The sequence below is a fragment of the Phascolarctos cinereus genome, unplaced genomic scaffold (assembly GCF_003287225.1).
Source record: "Phascolarctos cinereus isolate Bilbo 61053 unplaced genomic scaffold, phaCin_HiC Scaffold_726;HRSCAF=1367, whole genome shotgun sequence".
Lineage (NCBI taxonomy): Eukaryota > Metazoa > Chordata > Mammalia > Diprotodontia > Phascolarctidae > Phascolarctos > Phascolarctos cinereus.
Genome location: NW_027556098.1, coordinates 375,616,056 through 375,643,656, shown reverse-complemented (window position 1 = coordinate 375,643,656; position 27,601 = coordinate 375,616,056). Strand labels below are relative to the sequence as shown.

Genomic DNA, 27,601 nt, shown 5'->3' with positions numbered 1-27,601 from the left:
GAAACTGAGTCCCAAAGAGTTTAAATGACTTGCTTAAGGTCATACAGAGCCAGGATTCAAAACTGGGTCTTCACTGCAAATCTTAGGAGTAGGGATAGGATAGGAAGACTCTGAATGAGAAGAGAGCAGCTCCTCCCTTTTTCCAGTACTTGCTATAACTAGTCCAAATATTGGGCAGTCTTTCAGGCCAGATATGGCTTCTTTAAAATCTAAATGTGGCCTATATAAATTTTTTTTGTTTGTCAACTGAGTCATTTTTAAGTCACATCTAACTCTTCATGACCCCATCTGGGGTTTTCTTGAGAAAGATACTGGACAGGTTTGCTATTTCCTTTCCCAGCTCATTTTACAGATGAGGAAACTGAGGCAAACAAGGTGAAGTGACTTGCCCAGGGTCACACAGCTAGTAAGTGCCTGAAGCCAGATCTGAACTCAGGAAGATGAGTCTCCCTGACTCCAGGCCGGGCGTTCTATGCACTATGGCGCCACCTAGCTGCTCTTGGCTTATATAAATAATCAGTGGTGGTTTTGAGGGCGGTGTTCAGAGAGAGAATTGATTTTGCTTGTGGTCACTCAGCAGTGAGAGCCAGATCTGGGATCTGAGCCTTGGGTTTCCTAACTCCAAGTCTACTGCTTCTTCCCCCACTTTTTGCTGCCAATTGGCCCAACTATAAGAAATGAGTGTGTTTGGCTGCTGCATGTATAGTTTCCTTCCAAAGTGATTTTATTTTAAGGGTTTGGCCTATATTTGGATCAACTAGCAGCGTGCCCAGATAAATGGTAAATAGTGATAAATAATAAATGAATGGATGATAAATAATAAATATTACCAATCAATAGTAAAAGATAAAGGCAGTCAGTCAATAAACCTATATTAAGTTCCTACTATGTGCCAGTCATTCTGGGGATACAAAGAAAGGTAAAAGACAGTCCCTGCCCTCGAAGAGCTCACAGCCTGATGGGAGAGACAACATGTAGACAGCTTTGTATAAACAAACTAGAGAATGGATAATTTGGAAATAATCAACAGAGGGAAGGCAGTAGATTAAAGGGTATTGAGAAGGCTTTTTGTAGAAGGTGGGATTTTAGTTTGGATTCAAAGGAAGCCAGAAGGCTGAAATGGGGAAGGCGAGAATCCCAGACATGGGGACAGCGGATGAAGAGGCACGGAGCCAACCAATAGAATGTTGTGTCTTTGAGGAGCAAGGAGGAAGAAGGAACCTCGAGCTTCATCTAGCCCAGTCCCGTCGCTTTACGAATGAGGCTGCTGAGATTGTTCAGTCTTACAAGAGGCAGAATTCAGCCCCAAAGCCAGTGTCTTTAGTTGATTCAAAAAGAGTATGAATGGGAGCATCTGTATGGCACAGTAGATACAGCTCTGACCTTAGAGGCAGGAGGAGCTGCGTTCAAATCCTAAGTCATACACTTGACACTAGCTGTGTGACCCTGGGCAAGTCACTTAACCCTGATTGCCTCACCAAAAAGCAAAACAAAAACAAAAAACAAAAAAACCCAACAACAACAAAAAGAGTATAAACAGAAAGAAAACAGGGCAAATGGTAGTGAAACGTTAAGTACGTATCACAGCAGAAAGCAGTGTGATTTAATGGTAAAAGTGCTGGGCCTGGAGTCAGGGAGAACCTAGGTTCAAATCCAGCCCCTGACGTTTACCAGAATTACAACCGTGGGCCACTTCATCAGTATAAGCCTCAGTATCCTCACCTGTGAAATGGAAATAATACTGTCCACAGAGTACCTCATAGAGTTCTGGGACTCCTTGCCAATCTTGAATTGCTTGGTTTCATATCTAGCCTCTCACACTAGCTGTGTGACCTTGGGCAAGTCACTCTCTGGACTCTGTTTGCTCATCTGTAAAATAAGGGATTTGGATTCAATGATTTCTAAGGTCCCTCCCAGTTCTAGATGTGTGATTCTATGATCCTATGCTATGTAGATGTCTGTCATTATTGTTAAGGGAACTCAGCACACAAACGCATTTTCTTTGCTTATTTGTTAGTGGTTAATTCCTTTGGTCCTGTCTTATTAAAGGGTAGGAGATGGGAGTTTTAAAAAAAAAGTCTTGCCCTTTATTTTGTGTCTGGTTGTTTTTGTTGAAGTTTAGTTTTTATTTTTAAAATTTTTTTTGCTGTATTTCATTTTTACATTGCATAGATTTCCACTGTATCTCCCCCCACCCTGAACCATTCCTTATAACAAAGAATTTTTTTAAGATAAAGAGGAAGAAAAGAGAAAAAAATCCAGCAAAACCAGTCAGCACTTCAAAAAATATGCAGTGTTCTCCATCTGTGGACCCCAACCCTCGGCAAAGGCGCTGAACAGGAAGTAGGAGGAGGGGATGGGGTTTCCTCAGCTCTCTTCTTTGGGGCTACGTTTGTTCTTTGTGATTTCACATTGTTCATGTTCTATTGCTCTGTATCATAGTAGTCATTATGTGTATTGTTTTCCTGTTCTGCTTACTTCACTCTGCATCAGTTCAGGTAAGTCTACCCAGGCTTCTCTGTATTCATCACATTTGTCATTTCTTACAGTACAGTCATATTCTGTTATATTCAAGTACCACAGTTTTGCCCCAGTCACTGGATATATTGACTCTGTTTCCACAAAGTGCCGCTATGAATATTATGGTGTATTTGGAGTCTTTTGAAGTTTGTTTTTTTAATTATGTTATAGAAAAGTACTTAAATATATTGTGTGGTTTTTTTCTATGTTAGGAGCAACATTTTACTTGGATTTCATTGGTGAGGATGCTCTCCACATATGTATGTTTGCACTGGGGTGAGTTAATGCCCATCCTCATTGCCTGCACACAAACACACAGTTTGAATTTATTTTAAAGCTTTATTTATGCTGTTTGTTTTTCATACCACTATCATTTCAAACTATATACCCTCCCTCATAAAAAGGAAAAGCACCTGTTAAGAGAAACCAGCAGACAAAATGACCTCTGACTGTGTGCAACAATCATCCCTGTGGTCATCCTCATATGCCCCGGCTCTCAAAAGAGGAGGGGGCATGCCTTCCATCCTGTATTCTCTGAAAGCAAAATGGGTCACTGTGTTTAAAAACCACCAACTTCAAGCTGGATTGGCCTTTGGAGGTCATGCAATCCAGCCTTTCTCATTTTCTGGAGACCTCAAGAGGCAGCTGGGTGAAGCAGATGGGGTCAAGACCTGAGTTCAAATCCAGCCCAGATACTAGTTGAGCAGGGCACTTAACCTCTGTCTTCCTCAGTTTCCTCATCTCCTAAAATGGGAATAATAATATCTACCTCCCAGGGTGGTTGTGAGAATCAGATGAGACAATAACTGTAAAGCACTTAGCACAGTACAGGCAAAGAGTAAGTGCCTTGTAAATGTTGGTTATCATCACCCTCATCATTGTTATTATTATTATTATTATTATTGTCATTATCGTTATTATTATCATCCTCATTATTATTGTTATTATTATTATCATCCATAATTTAGACACATTTTGAGATGCCTATAGGACATTCAGTTTGAGTCTCCGAAAGGCAGTGGTGATTCAGGACAGAAGTTTAGGAGAGAGACTAGGGCGAGAGAGAGAGAGAGAGAGAGAGAGAGAGAGAGATTGATAGATATATCTATCTATCTATGTACATACATATATACACACATATACATAGATAGATACATAGATACATAAATAGATAGACAGATAGATAGGAGAACAGGGGAATCAACATTGTCAAAAGCTACAGAGTGATTTTTCCAGACTCACACAGACAGCAGGGACTTGACCGTGGGTCCTTTTCCTCCAAACCCATCCTAATTCCCAAAGTTACCCTATTTCATTCAGATCTTTCTATGTGTTTCTAAATTCCTCCCATCTGTAAATTTCTTAGGGCACAGGTCTGTTCACATTCAGGTACCACATTCAGCTATTCTTCAGTCATGAGGCACTTGCACAGAGCCAGAGAACCTAAATTCAAATCCTGCCTCTTATGGTCACTACCTGCGTAGGCTTGGGCAAATCAGTTCACCTGAGACTCAGTCTCCTCATCTCTGAAATGAAGAGATTGGATCCATTGACTTTCGGGGTTCCTTTCAATTCTAGATCTGTGATCGCTTGATTCTAGAACACCCCCGGTAAAGTAACAATATGTTTAACCCCCAAAACAATAATAGCTAACATTTATGTAGCATCTGCCATGTGCCAGGCACCGTGCTAAATGCTTTGCAATCATTAATCTCATTTGAGACTCACAACAATCCAAGATAGATGCTATTATTATCCCTATTTTACAGATGAGGAAACTAAGGCAAGAAGCAGTCAAGTGACTTGCCCAGAGTCACCTAGCTAGTGTTTGAAGCTGGATTTGAACTCGGGTCTTTTAGCCAGGATCCTTTTGTCATTATGAGAGACTCATTTTAAGCCACAAAGGCTTCCTGAAGTTAGGAAGTTGTCTCCAGCAGGAGAACACAAAGTCTTCCCCAAAGACTTCATTCCATTCCCCAGACTCCTCCCATTTTCGCATCATTCATTCCCAGGGTGGCTCTGATCACTGCTAAGGTAGAGCTGGTGGGGAGGCGCAGGGAGGGGGCTGAGGCAGATGGTCATTGGTCTCCTGGAAATGCCGCTCCCTGGTGATCAGAGACAAGACAGGCCCCCCCGCATGTGCTCCCGGGTTCACTGGCCATCACATCCTCTCCGCCCCTAGAATTAGGAGTCTCGGTCTTGGTCTCCAGCCGTCTGGTGGCAGCCTTCTTTCATCTCCCGTTTTATCCACTCTCCTCAGCTGCCTCGTTGCCTTCTTGGGAGTCTTCCTGATCACGAGGAACAGAAAGAAGGCCATTCCATTTGAACCCTACATTTCCATGGACGCCATGCCAGGTAACCCTTCCTCACCCTCGGACTGTCTGTGGGGAATGGGGGTGGGCGTGGAAGTGGAAGGGTGGGGGAGAAGGGGGCTGGGAAGAGGGGAGGGGAGAAGCCTGAGCACTTTGCCCACAAAAGGTTAGCTGAGCTGTCATGTCATCTCTGTTTTCTTCCATGGTTCTTTTTCCCTCCATGGGCTCACGGAAACATGGGGAAGGGAAGCAAAGGGAGTAAGCATTTATATAGCCCCTTCTACACACCAAGCACTGTGCTATGCACGTTTTACAGACAACCTCGGGAGGAGTACTATTATCATCTCCATTTTACAGCTGAACAAACTGAGGCAGACAGAGGTTAATTAACTTATCCTAGGGTCACACAGCTGTAAGTGTCTGAGGCCAGAGTTGAACTTGGGTCTTCCTGACTCCAGACCCGCTGCCATGTTGGTGCCTCAGTTGACTTTTATTGAGTATTTTGGTTTGAGCATCCCTCACTCAGTTGTTTTTTTAAAGAAACCCTAACCCCTCTGAAGCTATTTCTGTTTCCCTCCATGTCTTGCATTCTGTCTATTGGAGGGAAAAATCTGTCTTCCATGATAGAATTATTGCCTAATGCATCAAAATCTAGGCCATAAAGACCATCATGTAAGAGTCATTCTGGATAGTCAGGGCTCTTCCAGATGGTTGAGATTTAGCGCTAGAGATGGTTGACAGATTGAGAGACTTTTGAGTCCCCCTCCCACTCCCATTTTCCACCTGAAGAAACTGAGGCCAAGAGAAGTCATATGACTTACACCAGGTCATTCAGCTAATAAATGTCTGAGGCAGGATTTGAACTCAAGTTCATCTGACTGCAAGCCCGGCAGCACCCCATCTATTGTGCCACTGGGCTACCTCGTTACAGGATGAAAAGGTTTCTTCAACTCCTCTTTGACCTTAGGGGAGTCCCTGCACTCTTATCTTGTTCTACGTTTTCTTGTTGCAAATAAGGGGGTTGGGTTAGGCCCCAGATGATCTTAAAGATGCTTCTCATGATAAATCCTATGGCTGTAGAGCAGCCTCTTTGGGGTCCTGGACCCCTTTGGCAGTCTGGTGAAGCCTAGGGTTCCTTTCTCAGAATGATGATTTTGAATAATTGAAGGAAATGCTCAATTTCAGAAGGGGAAAGAAGAGAGAGAGAAGGAGGGAGGGAGAGGGGGGAAATGGAGACAGAAGGAGGGAGATAGGCGGAGGTGGGGGGAGACAGAAGAGAGACAGAGGAAGACAGGAAGGAGGGAAAGATGTGGGAGGAAGAAAGAGAGGAGAGGGGAGAGAAGGAAAGAGACAGGGAGAGGGGAAGAGGGAGAGAGATAGAGAAAGAGAAAGGGAGAAGAAAAAAGAGGGAAGAGATAAGGAAAGAGAAATAGGAAGAGGGGAAGAGAAAAAAAGATGAGGAAAGAAAGAGGGGAAAGAGAGAGAAAGAAAAGGAGAGGGAAAGGAGGGCTCAGCACAGCATAATAAAGTGTCGGAATTGGAGTCCAGGTTTCAGTCCTACCAGAATCATGGATTGAAAGGGACCACAGCCACCATCTAGTTCAATTCCCTCATTTTACAAATAAGGAAACCAAGTCATGTGACTTGCCCAGCATAATACAGCTAGTAAGCATCAGAAGCAGCTTTTGAACCCAGGGCTTCCTGCCCTACTCAAGTCCAGCACTCAGTACTCAATACCCAAAGCTTACTAGCTGTGTGACCTTAGTACCTCCATGTCCTCATCCATAAAATGGGGACAAATAGTACCTATCTTAAGTCAATTCAAATCAACAAGCATTTATTAAGCACCTACTGAGTGCCAGGCACTATGCTAAGTGCTGAGGAGACAAAGCAAAGTAAAAGGCAGCCCCTGCCCTCAGGGTGCTCTCAGTCTAACGTATGTGTCTCCTTGGGTGGCGGCAAGAGCCGAGGAATGTCATTGATGTATTCTGTGAACTTTAAAGGGCTATATAAATGTCAGTCATTATTTTACAATCATCCAGTGTCTTATGCATTTCCCTGTCTTCTTAAACAGAGGATGCTGAAGACAATTGAACCCTTTGTTTGACTCTGGGCCATCATTCTGAACACCTGTTATTATTACACTGTGCTAGAATGTAGCAACACCCTCAGGCTGTTGAGTGTATAGGACTTTTTGCCCCTACACTAAATGGCCCCTAACTGCTGTGCTTTGTGAGTTCTTGTATCTGCTTTTGCTAGTGATGTTTTTTTTTTCTCTCTCCTCTGTTGAAGTCAGTGTGCCTGCCTGTAGTCACCCCTCTTTTCCACCCTCCCTCTTTCTGATTGGCTGCTTCTAACCTTTGGTGGGTCTGGAAGCTGGAGGCTAGGCGGCGGGGACTCTCTCGTATTACTGTGAAATCCAGTATCTCTGGTGAAAGTGCATGAGCTCTGGTGCGTGGACTTTGGGGTGTCTCTTTTGGCTGCTTAGAGGCCTTATATGTTTCCTTCCTTGTTTCTCAGCTAAGATCCAGATAGGTGAGGAGGTGAGGTATTATTCTGTGTGTGTATGTGTGTATATGTGTGTGTGTGTGTGTGTGTCTGTTCTTTACTCTGATTCCTTGAGAGACCTATGATCTCATCAGAGTGGACCTTCCCCCATCACTGATGCAGGTCATCCTTTCTTCCTTCCCATCCCGCCCCTTATCATGCCCTTAGTGGACAATTTCATGAGTTGCTACGGCCAAAAGCAAAACAAAACAAAACAAAAAACAGCCACATCCAGAGACAGCATTCTGTTGATAAGTCTCTTAACTTAGCCAGGCTGGTCCTCAGGTGACAGTCTGTACCCTGACCTGGGCTGGAAGCCTTTCTGGCTTGGCCAGGACCTGCTGGAGCTTATGCGTGGCTGGCCTTGACTTGGAGAACCCCAGATCGTTTGCACACTGTGACAAAGTAACGGAGGCAGATAGAACCAAGATGATGCAATACCAAGGCTCCTCCACCAATTCATTTGGCAGGCCCCGAGCACCATTCCTTGCTAGGGGCTAAGCTCTATCCTTTGACCTCCCATGTGCATATCTTTGCCACACCTGTGGCTTTTGCATGGTAGGATGGAAAGAACACTGGGTCTGAAATCAGAGGACCAGAGCTCAAATCTCACCTCTTAGGGCAGCTAGGTGGTGCAGTGGCTAGAGCACTGGCCCTGGAGTCAGGAGGACCCTGAGTTCAAATCTGGCCTCAGACGCATAATACTCACTAGCTGTGTGACTCTAGGTAAGTCACTTAACCCCAGTTGCCTCATTAAAAAAAAAAATAAATCAAATCTCCCCTCTCATGATGCAAGTCACATCCCCTCCAGGCCTCATCTTCCCCATCTGTAAAATGGGGTGGGGTGGGACGAGATGGCTCCTGAGATGCCTTCCAGTTCTGTCTCTGTGATCCAGGGATAACTGGGCCCTGGCAGCGTTCTCTTTTGTTGCCTGTTCGAGGCCAAGTACGGAGGAGCCGTCCAGGCAGGTGGAGAGGCCTGGCTTTTGAGCCCGCGAGGCTGACTTACAGGAACGGCCCTCAGCCCCCCAGACACAGGCTGGTCACGGAAGACAGTGGCTCCAGGGAGCTGACCTCCCTGGGACTCACAGCTGGCTCAGAGGTTCTTCTGCTGAGAACCACCCCCACCCTCTGACCATCCATCTGCTGGGGAATACCCAACCACCCGGCCTGTGTCTCGGGTGACTACCCCAACAACAGCTGGCCTCGATGACATTTCTGGAGGAGGCATGGAAGGGATCTGAAGATCTAAGACAAACCAGCTTGATTATACACAATTGAAAAGGTTTTGCGCAAACAAAATTGATAGACTAGAAGTAGAAAAGGGGCAGCTAGGTGGCACAGTGGATAGAGGCTGGACCTGGAGTCAGGAAGACCAGGATGCAAATCTAGCCTCACACACTTACTAGCTGTGTGACCCTGGGCAAGTTACTTAATCCTGTTTGTCTCAGTTTCCTCATCTGTAAAGTGATCTAGGGAAGGAAATGGCAAAACACTCCATTTTCTTTGCCAAGGAAACCCCAAATAGAGTCATAAAGAGTTGGACACAACTGAAAAATGACCAAACAAAAGAAGTAGAAAGGGGGAGTAGGCATGGATCTTTGCAGTAAACTTCTGATAAAGGTCTAATATCCCAAATGCTGGGGAATTGGTCAGATATGAAAGAACAGGAGCCATTCCCCAAGAGATAAATTGTCAAAGGAGAGGAACAGCTCTCAAATGGAGAAAAGCAACCCATCAGCAACCTTATGAAAACTGCGCCAAACCACTCATACTAAGAGAGATGCCAATTAAGACATTTAGCTATGACATATTTATTGATTTCTCAGATAAACAGGCTCTCAGAGCTGGATAGGAAGAGAGGATCACAGATTTAGAGCTAGAAGGACCTTGAATTCCATCATCTCATGTTACAGATGAGGAAACTGAGGCACAAAGAGATCAAATAACTTGCTCAGAGTCACCCAACTAATATGAATCTGAGGCAAGATTCCAACTCAGGTCTTCCTGACTTGAACTGCAGCGCCCTACCCAGTGGGCCACCTGATGATTTCAGAGGCCATCTAGTCCAACCTGTACCCCAAAGAAATCACTGTGATGGTACCTTACTCATCCAAACCCTGCCTGAACAAGAAACCTATTATTGGATCCCAGATTTAGAGCTGAAATGGACTATAGAGGTCACCTCTTCCACCCTTCTTATTTTACAGATGAGGAAACTGAGGCAGAAAGAGGCACATGGAAAATGGTCATCTAGCTTTGGCTTGAGACCTCCAGCAGTGGGCTTGGGGGTGGCCCTCTGTCACCCAAGGCAGACCTTCCACTTTTGGACAGCTCCCCTCGTTAGGCAGTTCTTTCTTGAATCAAAGGAAGAAATTTACCTCCACATTGTGTTGTGTATCCATTGTCCCCAGGACCATAGGATTCAGAAATGACAGAGCAAGGACTAGGCCAAGCCCTGCAAGCATCTATTGAGCACCTACTAAGTACCAGGCACAGTGGTAAATGCTTTATAAATAGAGCATTACATTTATGGTCAAGAACACCTGGGTTCAAATCCCACCTCAGACATGTAATAACTGTGTTGTCAGTTTCCTCATCTGTAAAATGGGGGGTTGGACTCAGTGCCCTATATGGTTCCTTTTAGGTGTATATTTATTTTTTTGTTTGTTTTTTGTTTTGGGGTTTTTTGCAAGACAATCTGGGTTAAGTGACTTGCCCAGGGTCCCACAGCTAGTAAGTGTCAGGTGCCTGAGGTCATATTTGAACTCGGGGTCCTCCTGACTCCTGGGCTGGCGCTGTATCCACTGCCCCACCTACCTGCCCCAATTAGGTCTAGATTTATGACCATAAATTTGGCACCTCAAAAAGCAGATCCCAAACTGCTGGGTGGTACTAATTCTTGTGCAAAGAAAAATTAACTCTCACGTGATGTGGGGCATTATAGATTTTCAAAATATTTTTAGATTTATTTTTAATTTATGGAACAAAACGAGTATTTCCAAAACAGACAATTGCATATAAAACTGAAAATCTGTTGTGTGTAAGAGGCATTACAGATTTAAAGGCAGGACCAGAAATGTCTAATCAGAAAACCACCATCGAGGAGTCCACATGCCCTCTTGGGATCCCTGTGTAGACCCCCTGCTGCCAGTGCAGACGCCACGGCCTTGGTAGACGGGCTCAAGCGTCACAGCAGAATCCTATGGTAGGGCGATTCCCTAGGCCAGGAATTATTTTTGAGGGCTAAATCTATCTTTGTGGGTCCACTGGGGAGCCCTGGCTCTCTATAAATTATGAACAACTAGGTGGTCCAGTAGATACAGCGCTGCGCCTGGAGTCAGGGAGACCTGAGTTCAGATGTGGCCTCAGACGCTTACAAGTTGGGTGACCCTGAGCAAGGCGCTTGCCTCAGTTTCCTCCTCTGTAAAATGGGGATGATAACAACACCTCCCTCTCAAGGTTGTTGTGAGGTTCAGACAAATAACACGTAAAATACTTGGCAATCCTTAAAGGGTTCTATAAATGCTGACTATGATTACAACACAGAAGTTTTCCAAAATGAGTCTTCCATGAATTTCCGTCATAATTAATAATAATAGCTAGCATTTACATAACTCTTTAAGGTTTGCAAAGCACTTTACAGGTGTCTCATTTGATCCTCACAACAACCCTGGGGGGTAGGGGCCATTATTGTCTCCATTGTACAGATGAGGAAACTGAGGCTGACAGTAGATTAAGTGACTTGGCCAGAGTCACACAGCAAATTAAGTGCCTGAGGCAATATTTGAACTCAGTTCTGACTCCCAACCCCAACACTAACCACTGGGACGCCTACCTGCCTCATCAGTGATTCCATAGGATCATAGATCTGGAACTAACGGGAACCTCCTCATTTTATAGATGAGGCCCAGGGGAAGGGGTGGGGGGGGGAGTTAAGTGATTTGCCCAGAGCTACACTGATAGCAATAATAATAGCTAACTGTTTATATTGATCTAAATTTTTCAAAGTGCTTTACTTACACAGTCTCATTTAATCTTCACAGCCAGGGGAGTCCTGGTAAATGTTTAACGATTGGCTCTCTGAAAAAAAAAAACATATGCACAACATATTTTTAAGTTTAACCTGCATCATTAATATTTTTTCCTTCACTTTCTTAAGTCTAATCAACCAGCAAACAATAAAACCAAGCCCTAATTTGCAGCATTTCCCAATTTCCAAAGGAAAAATGCTTACACCAAAAATTTAACAATCAACTCTCACCAGCCAATTCTGGCTGGCTCCAGCACACCTCTGCTCCTAACCCTGTGAGGTAGATGCTATTGTTTTTCCCATTTTACACATGGAGAAACTGAGGCTGAGATAAGTGAAGTGACTTGCTTAGGGTCACTCAGCTGGTTTGCTTCTGAGATTTGAACTTGGGTCTTTCTGACTCCAGTCCTTTTCCCACCACTCTTCCTAATAAGTGTCAGGGGCAGGATTTGACTGCAGGGGCAGCAGTCTTCCCACTTAAGAATGCTCCTCATCTGCTTTTGCTCAACATTCGTTTCTTGAGCACCTACTGTGTGCAGGGTACTGTCCTGTTTCCAAGGTCATTTTATGCCAAAGCAGACAAACCTTTGCATTTGGTGCCTGCTCGTGGCTTCTTTTGACCGTGGCTCGTCTTTATGCATAATTCCTGAAAGATTCATTCTACTGTTGCTAAGCAACTATAATTTTCAAAGGCTGCCTTTATAGGTGTTCCCTTGAAAATCCAAAGCTCTCAGGAAATTGACAGTGTACATGATTAGTTCTCTAATTAGCCAGTGGCTGGGGTGAAGATGTCTTCCCATTCCCCCCACCCACCCCAATATTACAATCCTCTTTTGGAAAAAAAAACAAACGGGCTTCTTTTCAGGTATGCAGGATATACATGACAAAGGAATGACCGTCCAACCAGACCTCAAAGCTTCTTTTTCCTATGGCGCCCTGGAAAACAATGACAATGTTTCTGAGATCTACACTCCTGCCACACTGCCCGTCATGCAAGAGGAACATGGCTCTAGGGCCATCTCTGCGCCTCCCTACCGAGTTCTGGAACACACAAAGAGGGAATGAGTAAGACCTTGAAAGAAACTGAAATTCAGCCCTGCGCACTCGGGAGGGCTTTGTTTATTTATTACCTGGGCTTTCCAGTCTGTTAGAGCTGAGCTGACCACAGCTTAAAACTCCGGGCTTAAACTTGCTTTTCCAAGTTTTTTGTTTTTTTGTTTTTCAACTAGAGAACTTGGCAGAGCCAGGAACTCGGAAGTCATTTGTCTTAAACCAACAGCAAATTGTATTGGTCTTCTGTGTTTGAACCGTAGCACAGAAAAAGGCAAAACCAAAACAAAACAAACTAAACTAAACACAGTATTTTGGGTATGCAATAAGGAACACACATCAGCTGTGTGGTTTTTTTTTTCCTTCAAGGATCTCGCATCTTACATGATGGTTATGCATCTGCCTAAATAAATGGTGAAAGATTACTGCGTTCTACTTACTTCCAGTGCTTAGCACAATGCCTGGCACATAGTAGGTGCTTAATAAATGTCATTGATTGAAAGTGAACAGAAGCCTCCTGGCCAAGGTTGAGACATACAATGAAAGTGTCAGACCTCTGGGGCTGAGATCCTTACTTCTGCTCTTGTCCTACCCTGAGTGCATGACCAGTCTCCAAATATCCCTCTCAATTATCTGTTTGTGATCAGTTCTGTATAATGACAGGTTACTGTGGCCCAGCACACCGGATAAAATCTTTGATTGGGCAGTCTGTAATTTATGTAGATGAAATGTAAAACACAAGATAGGTGACAGGCTAGTGGACCCAACTGTGTGTTCCTAGGGTCACAAATATTCCCTCCGGTGGAAAGCAACACCATTGTCTCTAAATTTGGATCTGGTATCCATCTGGATCTGAAACTTACTTTGTGCCACAAATAGCTTTATGATTTTTTTCCCCCAAATTTAGGAGCTGGGAAGCCAGCAGCTGAGCAATAGCTTTGCCATAGCTAGATGTCGGAGAGAAAGTCAGTCGACGAGATGAATCAGAGACTGTCTTTGAAACTCTGGATCTCTGGGTTCATCTGGGTGGGTCCTGCCTGCAATCTTGTGGGGTTGTTGCTTGTATCTTTCCATCTACCCCATATGTTCCTAATGCCAAGGCCCATTTCATACCCCCTTTTGGCTCCCTGACCCAATTAGCCTCCCTTTCCACCTGTACCAGTTCTGATAGTATACATGAAAAGTATACTCACAACACAAACCAGAGTGTGGCCAATTTTATGCTGCAGAAACCAGGATTCCCACACATTCGGACATAATGATGAGAGTTTATTAATTAACATTTGAAGCAAATGACGCCTACGAAAAAGGAAGATTCACCTTGCTCCAAGGCAAAGACTGGTTAGCACCCAGAAGTAGCTAACAGACCACGTGGTTGCAAAGTGGTGGGCCCCGGGGGAAAAGGGGTTATACAGAAGCATTTTGTAGTTACTTGTTAGAGCTTATGAAATCAGGACAAAGATAGGTCTTCTTCAGCCTAAAAGGAACCCTGTAGCTGGGGTTTGCTTAGGGAACAACACTTAGACCCAGTCCCACCCAAAAGCACAGCTTCTGGTAAGCTTATCAAATTGATGGGGGAACTCCCTGCACTACATGTAACCATTATAAACAAGGGCAGCAGTAGTATTGCTTATGGAGCTTCCCTACACGCTCCAAAAATAGGGATTTATTTGTTCATTCCTTGGCTGAGACCTGGTGTTCATTTGGGAAACAGAATTGCTCATTACCTCCTCCTGCACTGAGATTTTGAGACTCATAAGCTAAACTTCAGCCTGTTGGCATTTTTCCTTGAACGGGATAGGCATCAATTGAGTTACGTGTCACAGGGTACCCCATGCCCACACAGACCTACTTCAGAAATGGAAACATTCTCTGGAGGGGTCAAGCAATATATTCCCACCGTGTGTGTGTGTGTGTGTGTGTGTGTGTGTGTGTGTGTGGAGTGATTTCCCCTTGATCTTGTATAGATTTCTTTTTAAGGATTTGGAGAATAGGCATATTTATATAAACCAAGGGAGCCTTGAACACTGATTATAATAAAATCCTAGAATGTCAGAGCTGGAAGGGACCTTAAAACAGAATTTTGGAAGGAGAAGAGCTTTAGGATAGAGGACCTGGATTCAAATTCCATGGCTGATTCTTACTGCCTGTATGACCTTGAACAAGTCATTTCATCTCCCTGAACCTCAGTTTCTTCATCTGTAAAATGAGGTAGCCTCTGAGGTCCCTTCTGGTTCTAGATCTAGGGTCCCAGGAATGTAGGGGTTAGAAGGGGCCCTAGAAGACCAAAGACCCCAGCTGGAAGTGACCTCAGAGAGTAAAGAATCCAAGACCCTTGTTTTACAGAAGAGGAAACTGAAGCTTGAAGACTTGCCCAGGCTCAGACAACAGCCTCTTGGGAAAGCCAGGCCTAAAACTCTTTCCTCATGAGTTTCATGCTGATGATCTTCCCCACCCCCAACCCCCTCCACCACAGCTGGCTCAGCAAGGTCAAATGAATGCTTCTTGCTCAGAATTTCTTAGCTAAGATCAATAATCATCATATAATCTATGGTGTTCTTTCCACCCCAGCTTAGAAACACCCTCACTTCTCCCTGTGGCCACCCAGCACTGCAAGGTCAGATAACGGTGTGAAGAGGCTAGGGTCCTTCCAACGTTCGTTCTGATGGGCTGTACTTGACACCAACTTAGTACCATCGCCCCAGTATCTTCACAGACTGTGGGCTATGAATAAAGTGAAGTGAGTGAGTGTCAAATGTTTTTCCTTGGGATGTTTCTATAAGGACCAAATTTGATAATGGACTAAAGGTAACCCTAGTGTAAAGCAAAGCAAGCCTTGAGTCTTCAAGGGGAGACAGAGTGGGGAGAGTAACAGTAGAATGTCAGAGCTGGAAAGGACCTTAGAACAGAACATGTCAGAGCTGGGAGGGCCCTTAGAACACAGGAGGTCAGAGCTGGGAGGGCCCTTAGAACAGGATGTCAGAGCTGGGAGGGCCCTTAGAACACAGAATGTCAGAGCTGGGAGGGCCCTTAGAACCCAGGAGGTCAGAGCTAGGAGGGCCCTTAGAACCAGGAGGTCAGAGCTGGGAGGGCCCTTAGAACCAGGAGGTCAGCTGGGAGGGCCCTTAGGACACAGGATGTCAGGGTGGGAGGGCTTAGAACACAGAATGTCAGAGCTGGGAGGGCCCTTAGAACCCAGGAGGTCAGAGCTGGAGGGCCCTTAGAACCAGGAGGTCAGAGCTGGGAGGGCCCTTAGAACCAGGAGTCAGAGCTGGGAGGGCCTTAGGACACAGGATGTCAGGGCTGGGAGGGACTTTAGAACACAGAATGTCAGAGCTGGGAAGGCCCTTAGAACAGGAGGTCAGAGCTGGAGGGCCCTTAGAACAGGAGTCAGAGCTGGGAGGGCCCTTAGAACCAGGAGGTCAGCTGGGAGGGCCCTTAGGACACAGGATGTCAGGGCTGGGAGGGACTTTAGAACACAGAATGTCAGAGCTGGGAGGGCCCTTAGAACCCAGGAGGTCAGAGCTGGGAGGGCCCTTAGAACCCAGGATGTCAGAGCTGGGAGGGCCCTTAGAACCCAGGAGGTCAGAGCTGGGAGGGCCCTTAGAACCAGGAGGTCAGAGCTGGGAGGGCCCTTAGACACAGGAGGTCAGAGCTGGGAGGGCCCTTAGAACCCAGGAGGTCAGAGCTGAGAGGGCCCTTAGAATATAGGATGCCAGAGCTGGGAGGGCCCTTAGAACCAGGAGGTCAGAGCTGGGAGGGCCCTTAGAACCAGGAGGTCAGAGCTGGGAGGGCCCTTAGAACCCAGGAGGTCAGAGCTGGGAGGGCCCTTAGAACCCAGGAGGTCAGAGCTGAGAGGGCCCTTAGAATATAGGATGCCAGAGCTGGGAGGGCCCTTAGAACCCAGGAGGTCAGAGCTGAGAGGGCCCTTAGAATATAGGATGCCAGAGCTAGAAGAAACCTAAGAAATCATCTAGTCCAACTCCATTTTACAGATGAGGAAGCTGAGACCTGAAGCAGGGAAATGACTCATGCAGGAAGCTTGTAGCAAAGCTGAGATGAGAGCCCAGGCTCTTGCATCCCAGTTTGTGCTATTCCTGCTGTTGCTTTCTGGAGAACCCAGAATCTGGGCACGCCTCCAGCCTAATCCTAGCTAAGTGAGAGGCCCAACCTGAAGGGGAGTGCTCAGGAAGTGTTCTGTGAAGCCTATGAAACCCAACCGATCATTGCAAGTTTATACACAGTATATGCCCCATTCCTTTGTCTTTTAATAATAGTGACTTGAGTGTCATAGCACCATCAGGCTTACAACACACTTTCTTCACAGGGACCCTGGGAAGTGAGTGGTGTGACTACTGAGTAAACAGCCCACTTGTTGCTATCAAACAAGGATCGCCTGCTTCTGGGGAGGGGCCACCATCAGCAGGCTGGTGACCAGCCCAGCAGCCTCATCTGGCTTTCCTTTCATTGCTTCCTCAACCTTCCTCCTTGTATTTTATTTTATTGGGGTTTTTTTGCATCACTTTCCTTTCTAAAAGTACCTCTTTGCCTTCCTCTACCCAGAGAGCCATCCCCTGTAACAAAGAAAAAAGAAAGGGGAAAAAAAGTTCAGCAAACTTAACTGACCCCACTCCTGAGTCTGACAGTATATGTAGTGATTCCATACCTACAGCCTGCTGCCTCTGAAAAAAAAAGCATCCACTCTCCCAATTGATCCTCTCCTCCTTCTCGCCAGCTCCTAGCACATTAGGACTCAAATCTCCTCCCTGTCAGCAACTCAGTACACAGAATGAGGCCGTGGGCCATGGCTTAGCACATAGTAGGCACTTAATAAATGTTTACTGATTGATTGGGACATGCTTTTGAACATTTCTTCACTGCTGTCCCCACCACCACCATATACCCTCCTGGGGGGAGTGGGGTGGGGGTGGGATTGGAAGTAGGAGAATAAAGGGGAAGGAGACTGAGATGCGGAAGAATTTTGTGCTTAGAAATTCGAATGAAGTCTTTCTGTAATGGATTATTGTGGTGCTATAATAAGTGACACGTATGAAGGAATACAGAAAAGTATGAGAAGACTTACATGAAATGATGCAGAGTGAAGTAAGCCAAGCCAAGAAAACACTATATACAATGGCGACCACAGTGGGAATGGAAGAATAACCATAAAACACTCAAAAATGACAAATGGAGAATACTTAAAAATGAAATTACAAAGGACAAATGGGGCCCAGAAGAAGGGATATGAGAAGATGTCTCCTCTTCCATCACAGGTGGAGGGAGGGAGGGTCTTTGAGTGTGGCATAGTGCACATACTGTTCAATTTTTTCAATGTATTGAATGATTTTGCTGATTTTTTTCTTCAGAAATATTCTTTGTTATACTGGATGACTTTCTAGGAAGGAGAAGGATACAGGGGGAAATCTAGGTGACATAAAAACAAAATATATCAATAAAATTTGTTATTTAAAAACAATATGGTCTTCCAAGTTTGGCCACTACAGGTTTTAATGATAGATGAAGGTCCATGCACATACTGGACAGTGCCAGCAGAACTGTCCTAACAGGAGCCACCACGTTGGCTTGCACATCAGCTCAGCTACCCCCACCCTCACCCTCACCCCCGGCCCTGGAGTTGAAAGCCGCTAGGACAAAGGACAGGGAGACGCATCCATCGGTTTCTCTTCTGGAAGCCAAGTACTTTGCTGTTCAGTGTGGGGATACAACAGCGCGTGTATGATATGCCCTCTTTGCTTTAAGCTTCTGAACAAATCTGGTTCAACACTGGCTGAAGTTCAGAATGGGACCTTGGGGTTCTCTGGGAATCATGGACCTCACTGCCTTCCAGTATGTACCATTTGCGCACCGCGATATTTTGTTCGTTTCACCAATCTGATGCTGCATGTTGCTTTTCTTTTTAAATGTATATGTGTCCACTGGTTGAGAGTAACTTTACAAATTGATATATAAGAAATATAATAATAAAATCATTCGATAATATGCTTCAATTATTCATCTTCAAGTTTGGTATGGCATTCCTTGGATTATCTAGAGACAGGATAGCATGAGTGACGTCTGTTAACTTTGGATCAAGAAGAGCATAAAGCCCTTTTTCCCCCTATTTGAGCCAAATACCCTCTAGATATTTTATTATATATTTTCTTTTACTATCAGTAAGTATTTAGTGTGTCAAGTTCTGTGCTAAGCACTGGGGATACAAATGTAAGCCCTCAAGTAGCTTACACTCTAATGGGGGAAGACTGCACAGAAAGGGACGCTTAAAAAGGGGGAAGAGGGATGAAAGTACTTGTCATGGGGTGAGAGTGGGGTAGAGAAAGTCTGGAGTGTAGCCTGGAGAGAAATGAAAGTATGGCTGGTCTGGGCACCCTCCATAGTTAAATAGGGATTATGGAAGGAGCCATCCAGTCTAAGGGAGAGTTCACCGGCGCTGTGGGGACTTCCAATGTGTTTATTCCAAGGCTGGAGTGAGTTTCAGATTTCTGAGGCATGGCACAGAAATTCTGCATTTAGGTCCATGGCCTGCTCTGCCCCTTCATCTGGAAAAGGAAAGGGAGGTATATTCCTAGACTGAATAAAATATATAGGTGAAAAAGGGAAAGGTGATGTAATTTGTTGTTAATTGACTGACTGGGCGAGTCTTGTGATTCCATGTTCCCAGCAGCCTAGACATCTGCCATCTAGCCATGAACAAGAGGATTAAATCTATTTCTAAGAAGAAGCCATTGAGTCATAGACCTGGAAGAAGCCTAAGAAGATGGAATATTAGTGCCTGCAGGGAGCTTAGAGTGTCAGAACCAGAAGGGGCCCTAGGGTTCATCTAATCCAACCTGTTTATTTTACAGAAAAAGGAAACAAGTCCCAAAGTGGGACACATCCTCCCACTCCAGTTAATAGTAGAGAAGGGATGTAAACTGAGGTCTCCCAACTTCCAAGCCAGGGGAGGACTGTTTTTGCTGTTTCCCCTACACTTCAGATGTCAAACACACAGCTCATGCCAAACCAAATTAAAATGCCATTCCAATATGATTTAATATGTTGATGCTTTAATTTAATTTTTAAAAGAAATATTAATTTATTAATTTAAAAATTAATAATTTAAAAAAATATATAGCATGTGGTTTTCTAAGTCAATATGTGGACCACAGAATCCTTAGGTATGGTTTAGTGGCCCCTGTTTCTATTCGAGTTTGACACAACTGCCCTGTTGGGGGCCATCTCCAGTCCTCCTGATCTATATCTGGCCCCCAGACCCAGATGACTCAGAAGGAGAAAGTGAGACTGGTGACTTTGCACAGCCCTCCCTCACTTAAATCCAATTCACCTTCAAGTCACGGCATCACCTTCCTGACTTCACAGTCCTCGTTGAGAACAACAACGGCCCTGTTAAAAGCACGTAGAGACTGGGCTAGGGACCCTGAAACTGTAACTTCATTCTCAGAAGGAGCTCCTGGGCAAGGAAACTGACTCCACCAATGCAGATTTGAATCTTCTCCATAATTTACACTCTTAGAGAGCTGCCTACAGCAGTGTTGTCAAATTCTAAGAGAAAGTGGGGGCCACTGTCCCCTGCATAAGGATCCCCATAGCTGCAGACTGACTTAGAAAACCACATCATAACATTATCTATGTTTTATTGCATTTTTATTTATTTTGTTACATTTTTCCCCAGTTACATTTTTAATCTGGTTGACACCTTGGGCCCAGAGCCGCATGTGGTTTAGAAGCAGGATTTAAACCCAGGTCCTCCTGGCATGGAGACCAACTCTGCCCTCCAAGTCTTCAGCTTTGCTGCCTCTCTCACTAGTGTATGCTAGCGTTTACACATGCATTTAAGCAAGGGAGGGGGCTGGAGGGCAGGCTTTGCTTGTTTGCTTTAATTCATCAATAAACATTTATTGAGCACCTACTATGGGCCAAGCACTGTGCTATGTGCTGGGGATACAAAAAGAGGCAAAAGACAGTCCCTGCCCTCAAGGAGCTTACCATCTAATGGGGGAGATAACATGTGGGCAAATGTATACAGTGGAAGCTATGTACAGAATACGTAGGAAATAATTAACAGGGAGTAGGCGCTATTATGAATTATGAAGGGTTGGGAAAGGCTTCCTGTAGAAGTGGGAGTTTAGTTGGGACTTAAAGGAAACCAGGGAAGTCGGCAGTAGGAGTGGAGGAGGAGAGAGAGCATTCCAGTTATAGGGGACAGCCAGAGAAAATGCTCTGAGCCAAGAGATGGAGGGACTTGTTCCTGGAACAGCCAGGAGGCCCGTGTCACTGGATTGAAAAGTATGTACTGGGGAGTAAGGTGTAAGAAGACTGGAAAGGTAGGAGGGGGCTCTAAGTTAAGAAGGGCTTTGGATGCCACACAAAGCATTTTATAATTTATCTTGGAGGTGATGGGGAGCCATTGGAGTTTATTGAGTGGGGAGTCGAGGGTGGTGGTGAAAACATGATCCAACCTACACTTTAGGAAAATCACTTTAGTGGCTGAATGGAGAATGGACTGGATTGGAGAAAAACCTGAGGCAGGCAGACCCAGCAATAAACAGGCTATCGCAATACTCCAGGTGTGAGGTGATTAGGGGCTGCGCCAGAGTGATGGCAGCATCAGAGGTGGGGAGGAGAATTCAAGAGAGGTTCAAAGGTGAAATGGACAGGCCCTCAACACGGTATATGGTGGGGGTGAGTGTATGAGAGATAGTGAGGGATCCAGGATGATATTTAGGTTGTAAGCCTGGAGAACTGGGAGGATGGTGTTACCCTCTATGGTAATAGGGAAAGTATTATGTGGAGAGGGTCTTGGGGAAAAGGTAATGAGTTCTGTTTTGGATGTGTTGACTTTAAAATGTCTACTGAACATATAGTATGAAACGTCTGAAAGGCAGTTGGAGATGGGAGATTGGAGATCAGCAGAGAGATTGGGGCAGGAAAGGTAGATTTGAGAATTATGAGCATAGAGATGGTCATTAAATCCATGGAAGCTCATGAGGTCACCAAGTGAAGTGGTATAGAAAAAGAGAAGAGATAGAACCAGGACAGAGCCCTGAGGGACACCTGTGGTTAGAGGGTGTGATCTTGAGGAGGATCCAGCAAAGGAGACAGAGAAGGAGCTGTCAGAGAGGTAGGAGGAAAACCAGGAGAGAGGGGTGCCCAAAAGCCTAGAGAGAAGGGAACATCCGTGCCAAAGGCTGCAGAGAGGTTGAGAATAAGGATCAAGAAAAGGCCATTGGATTTGACAACAGAGATCATTAGCACCTTTGGATAGATCAGTTTCGGTGGAATAAGCTCAGAAGCTGGATTATAATAAGGGAAGACAAAGAGAAGAGAAGGTGAAGGCACCTGTTGTAGAAAGCCTTTTCAAGGAATTTTGCTACAAAGGGCAGAAAATATTGGACAATGGTTAGTGGGGACATAAGGATCAAGTAAGGATGGAGGGAGACATGGGTATGTCTGTAAGGAATAGGAAATAGGCCAGTAGACTGGGAGAGACTGAAAAAAAGTGAAAGAGTGGGGATGACAGAAAGGACAATGTTGGAGGAGGTGGGTTGGAATGGGATTGCTTGAACAAGTAGAGGGGTTAGCCTTGAAAGACTCCTAATCTATCCTGAATGCCTGGTCCATATCACCAACTACCTACTAGACATATAGGAATGGATGTCCCAGGGGCATCATGAATTTATCATGTCCAAAACAGAACTCACTATCATTCTCACCTCCTCCTACCCTATCCTTCTGCTAACTTGATGGATAGAGAGATGAGACAGTAGAGTAATAAATGATAGATGGATAGATGGATGGATGGATGGATGGATGGATGGTAGAGAGGGATAGATTATATAGAGATAGATTGATAGATAGTAGGGAGTGATAAAGGATAGAGATGGATAGATAGATGGTAGAGAAGGATAAATGATAATAAGATAGATTGATAGATAATAAAGTGATAAAGGATAGAGATGGAAAGATAGATAGATAGATAGATGAATGGATGGATGGATGGACAGTAGGGATAAATGATAGATTAGATAGATAGATAGATAGATTGATAGATTGATAGATAGATAGATAGGGATAAAAGATAGAGAGATACATAGATACGTAGATAGAGGGTAGAGAGGGATAAATGATAGATAGACAGTAGAGAGTGATAAAGGATAGAGATGGAAAGATAGATAAATAGATGGTAGAGAATGATACATGATAAAGAGATAGAGTGATAGAGTGATAAAGGACAGAGATAGATAGATCGATAGATATAGATGGACGGATTGATAGATAGATCGATAGATACAGATGGATAGATAAATAGATAGATAGATAGATAGATAGATAGATAGATAGATAGATAGATAGATAGATATAGATGGATGGATAGATAGATAGATAGATAGATAGACAGATAGATATAGATGGACAGATGGATAGATGGATGGATAGATAGATAGATATAGATGGATGATAGATAGATAGATAGATAGATAGATAGACAGATAGATACAGATGGACGGATGGATAGATGGATGGATAGATAGATATAGATGGATGGATGGATAGATGGATAGATAGATAAATAGATATATATAGATGGATGGATAGATAGATAGATAGATAGATAGATAGATAGATAGATAGATATGGATGGATGGATGGATGGATGATGGATAGATGGATGGATAGATAGATAGATAGATAGATAGATAGATAGATAGATAGATAGATAGATAGATAGATATGGACGGATGGATAGATGGATGGATAGATAGACAGATATAGATGGATGGATGGATAGATGGATAGATAGATACATAGATAGATATAGATGGATGGATGGATAGATAGATAGGCAGGCACTGGGATACACATACAAACAAGCAGCCCACATACTAATGGGGAAGGGAACACATTGAGGGGAGTTAGAAAAGAGTTAGAATGCTTGGGATATGGTTTAGAACTGGTGGCAAGGAAGTGAGGTGGATGCCTGGTTCTGGAGTAAAATAAAACAAAAGGTCACCCACCAGAGTCCAGGGTGGTTCCAAGGGCCCTCGGTCTAAGTTCAACCAGAATTCCTGGAAAAGATAAAGCAAGAATTTTAGGAGTTTTTCAACTCTGACCTCAGACACTTGCTAGCTGTATGTCCCTGGACAAGTCACTTAACCTCTGTCTGCCTTAGTTTCCTCAACTGTAAAAATGGGGATAATAATACTACCTACCTCACAAGGTTGTTATGAGGATCAAATATTTATTTTAAAAAAAGGACCTTAGTAGGCATGTAGTAGCCACTATATAAAAGCTTATTCCCTCCCTCCCCTTTGTATTCACAATGCCTGGCATATACTAAGTGCTTAATAAATGCTTGTTGACTGAAAGAAAAGCTTTAGATGTCGAAGAGAGGAGTGTATGTTTTATCTACTGGAGTTTACTGAGTAGGGGAGAGCAAAAGCAATACTGTCCTTTCAATTTCCCAGGTGTACCACCTTGACACCAATCTTACCTCATTGCTCTGCCTCACTAACTCTATAGATCCATTTGGTTGCCAAATCTGAACTGAGTCCGGATTTGAACTCAGGTCCTCCTGGCTCCAGGGCCTGTGCTCTACCAATGCACCACCTAGCTGTCCCCAAATCTGGTTGTTTCTACCCCTCCCACATCTCTCATAGATCTCCCTACCCATCTAGTCGCTCCCCTAGTTCAGGCCTTCATCATCTCTGGCCTGGACGATTACAACAGCCTCCTAACTGGTCTCCCTGCCTCCACTCCCACTCCCATTCCCGACACCAATCCACCCTCCACTCAACCGCCAAAGAGATTTTCCTAAAGCACGGATCTGACTATGTTACTCCCCTACTCAGAGCGCCTAGTGGGCTAACAAATCCTTGTTAAATTTGTTCAAACGGAATTTGAAGCTAATTTGAGAGGGGAGTGCAATCACAGTTACTGGAGAGATCAAGAAAAGCTTCCTAGGAGAGAGTTCCTGAGATGAGCCCTGAAGGAAGCTAAGGATTCTAAGAGTAGAGAGTGCACTCTAGGCATTCAGACCAGCCCATACAAAGGCTTGGAGGGGGGAAATGGGAGGCTAAAGTACAAGCTCTGCAGCTCTGTCTGTGGTGGCAAAGAATCGGAAATTGAGAGGATGCCCATCCATTGGGGAATGGCTGAGCAAGTTGTGGTATATGAATGTAACGGAATACTATTGTGCTATAAGAAATGATGAACAGGCTGACTCCAGAAAAACCTGGAAAGACTGGTATGGTCTGATGCTGAGTGAAGTGAGCAGAACCAGGAGAACGTCGTACACAGTAACAGCCACGTTGTGTGATGACTGACTTTGATGGACTCAGCTCTTCTCAGCAATGCAAGGATCGAAGACATGTCCAAAGGCCTCCTGATGGAAAATGCTATTCACATCCAGACAAAGAACTGTGGAGTCTGAATGCAGATGGAAGCATACTATTTGTTCTTCTTTCCCCCTTCTGTTTTGTTTTGTTTCTTCTTTCTTGTGGTTCCTCCTATTGGTCTCATTCTTCTTTACAACATCACTAATGTGAAAATATGTTTAATAGGAATGTATCTGTAGAGCCTATATCAGATTGGGCGCCATCTTGGGGAGAGAGATAGGAGGGAGGGGGATAAAATTTCAGAAATGATTGTTGAAAGCTAAAAATAAATTAATTTTTTTAAAAAAGGAACAGGCTCTAAAGAAAGGCAAGTAGGCCCAGAGACTTGTAAAGGTGAGTGACAGGAAACAAGTTTGTGAAAAGCTAGCATCAGTTTGTGAAGGGCTTGTGTGAATGAGAAGGGAAGGACTACAGTTGTCACAGTGTACCCTGCCCTCCCTTTCACCATTAAAACCCAAATTCTTACCTTTCTCAGGGACCTTAGCAAGTCACTTGATCTCAGCTGTGGGCTTCAGTTTCATGAGAGGGAGAAGAGGAGATACATGGAGATAGCTCCCAAATCAGCCAGAGAAGCCTAATTGATTGAGCAAGTCATGGATCAGTCCTGGGTTCAAATCTCAACACATCCTGACTTTGTGATTCTGGGCAAGTGACTTAACCCCTCAGTGCTCCAGGCACTTCTAAGACTGTCAGGAGCAGGGCTGGTGTCATCTTTGTGAGCAGAGGGAGTGCCCTATACCGATGAAATCATAGGTCCTCTCCCGATCCTTATGGGCATAAAATCTTGGAAAGGGAAGAAAAGAAATGACCTCCTCCCATCCTTCCCCTCCCTTCCCCATTAAAGTCCTGACCCTGAGCTGTCGGAAGTGGTCTTTGTAGTTCCTACTTTAACAGTTGAATTATTAACAAAAAATGAGGCAACTGGGTAATTAATCCTAAAAAATATTTATTGGCTACATTTAGGGAATTTAATTCTACCTAGGGGCAGCTAGATGATGCTGTGGATAGAGCGCTGGACCTGGAGTCAGGAAGACCCCAGTTCAAATCCGGCCTCAGACACTTACTAGCTGTGTGACCCTGGGCAAGTCACTTCATCACTGCTTGCCTCAGTTTCCTCATCTGTAAAATGGTGACAATAATAGCACCTAACTCCTAGGGTTGTGAAGCTCAAAGACAATAATTGTAAAAGGCCTGGCATATAGTAAGCATTGTATAATAACCATTATGATGATTATAATAATAATTTTTTCTTCTAATTAAAAAGGCCTCAGCTTTTAGATCTGATGAGAAAGAAAAATACATCAAGACAGAATTTTTCTGGAAATCCAGAGAAGCAAGAGCAGTGAGCAGCGGTTCTTCGAGCTTCCTGGGACAGGGACTGGCTTGTCCCACCTGGTGCAGTTTTTTTCATTGGATAGATAGAGATCCTGGAAGTATCAGTTTCTCTTCCTTCTGCTGTTCGATTCTAATTGCCCAGCAAAAGGAGTAGGGGTAGGGATGGCCAGCGAGTAAGAAAGGAGATCAAGCTGCCTGGAGTTCCTCCTTCCCTTCTTTCCTTCCTCCCTCTCTTCCTTCCTTCCTTCCTCTCTCCTTTCCTTCCTTTCTTCTTCCCTCCCTCCCTTTCCTTCTTCCTTCCTTCCTTTTCTTCCTCCCTTCCTTCCTCCTTCCCTCTCTTCTTTCCTCCCTCCCTTCCTTCCTCTCCTTTCCTTCCTTCCTTCTTTTCCCCTTCTTTTCCTTCTTCCTTCCTTCCCTCCCTTCCTTCTTCCTTCCCTCCCTCCCTTCCTCTCTCCCTCCTTCTCTTCTTTCCTTCCTCCCTTCCTTCTTCTCTCTTTTCCTTTCTTCCTTCCTTCTTCTTTCCTTCATTTTCCCCAAAGGAAAGCCTGACGAAGGAGTTCTAGGTTGGAGTCATGCCTCTGCCACTTACTTTGTGACTTTGGACAAGTCACTTCCCCTCTCTTAAGCCAGGCTAGGTACTTATTGTGTGCAAGGCACCCTGCTGGGCGCAGGGGACACAGAGGGGCAGGTGCCCTGCTGGGCTGCAGGAGATAAAAATAAAAAATGAAACTTTGCTCTCAAGGATCTTACATTCTCCTAGGATCTTAGATCTACAGCGGAAGGGATCTCTGAGATAATCTTTTAGTCCAATCCTGCTACTTAACAGATAAGGAAATCAAGGGTTGTAATCTGCAGACCAGGCATGTCCCTCCCCTCCCCCACCCCCCAGTCTGTTTCCTGATCTGTCAAAAGAGAGGGTTCTCTTAAGTCCCTTCAAAGACCACAATCCTTTGTGCTTGGAAGTTAAAGGACGGGCAAAAGGAGGGGTTGAAGTGAGCAAGGGTAAAAACACAGAATTTCCAAGCACCCCAGGCAGCGGGAGCTTCCATTCCCTTGTCAAGATGGGGCTTAAGGTCAACTGTCCAAGAGGAAATTAGAGCAATGATCCCTCTCACAGGAGAGCTTCCCTGGAACAGAACAGAGTTCATAAATTTTCTATGGGGCTCAGCTTGGCTCTTCTCAGAGTCAAATCCTGACCAAGAAATGCCTGAGAACCCAAAGGCCCTTCTGATGCCTGGTTTTCTGCATTTCAGTCTGAGGGCTGATTAGAATAGTCTTGAATCTTTCATTTTATTCTATAATTTTCATTTTTAGGGAATCCAATGCCCTTCCCCTGATGCCTGGCTTTCTGCATTTCAGTCTGAGGGTCAGAATAGTCTTGGGTCTTTTTT

The 27,601-nt window shown here is 44.6% G+C and overlaps 1 protein-coding gene and 1 long non-coding RNA gene across 3 annotated transcripts in view; one reads left to right on the top strand and one right to left on the bottom strand.

The window, feature by feature from the left end:
* Window positions 1–12,887, top strand: part of NIPAL3 (NIPA like domain containing 3) — a 53,550-nt gene extending 40,663 nt beyond the window's left edge. Inside the window, 3 exon segments of the mRNA XM_020983113.2 lie at window positions 2,733–2,796; window positions 4,781–4,875; window positions 12,278–12,887. Of these exon segments, the coding sequence (XP_020838772.1) occupies window positions 2,733–2,796; window positions 4,781–4,875; window positions 12,278–12,477 (359 nt within the window). The 3' untranslated portion in view covers window positions 12,478–12,887.
* Window positions 11,316–27,043, bottom strand: LOC110206081 (uncharacterized). Of its 2 annotated transcripts, none has more exons than XR_013482514.1 (4): window positions 26,800–27,043; window positions 25,342–25,449; window positions 23,496–23,546; window positions 11,316–11,462 (listed from the first exon to the last, which is right to left on the bottom strand). It is a non-coding gene; the product is annotated as an uncharacterized LOC110206081 (long non-coding RNA). The 2 variants fall into 2 exon arrangements; XR_013482513.1 differs by lacking the exon at window positions 11,316–11,462 and adding an exon at window positions 17,953–19,019.
* Between the last annotated feature and the right edge of the window lie 558 nt (window positions 27,044–27,601).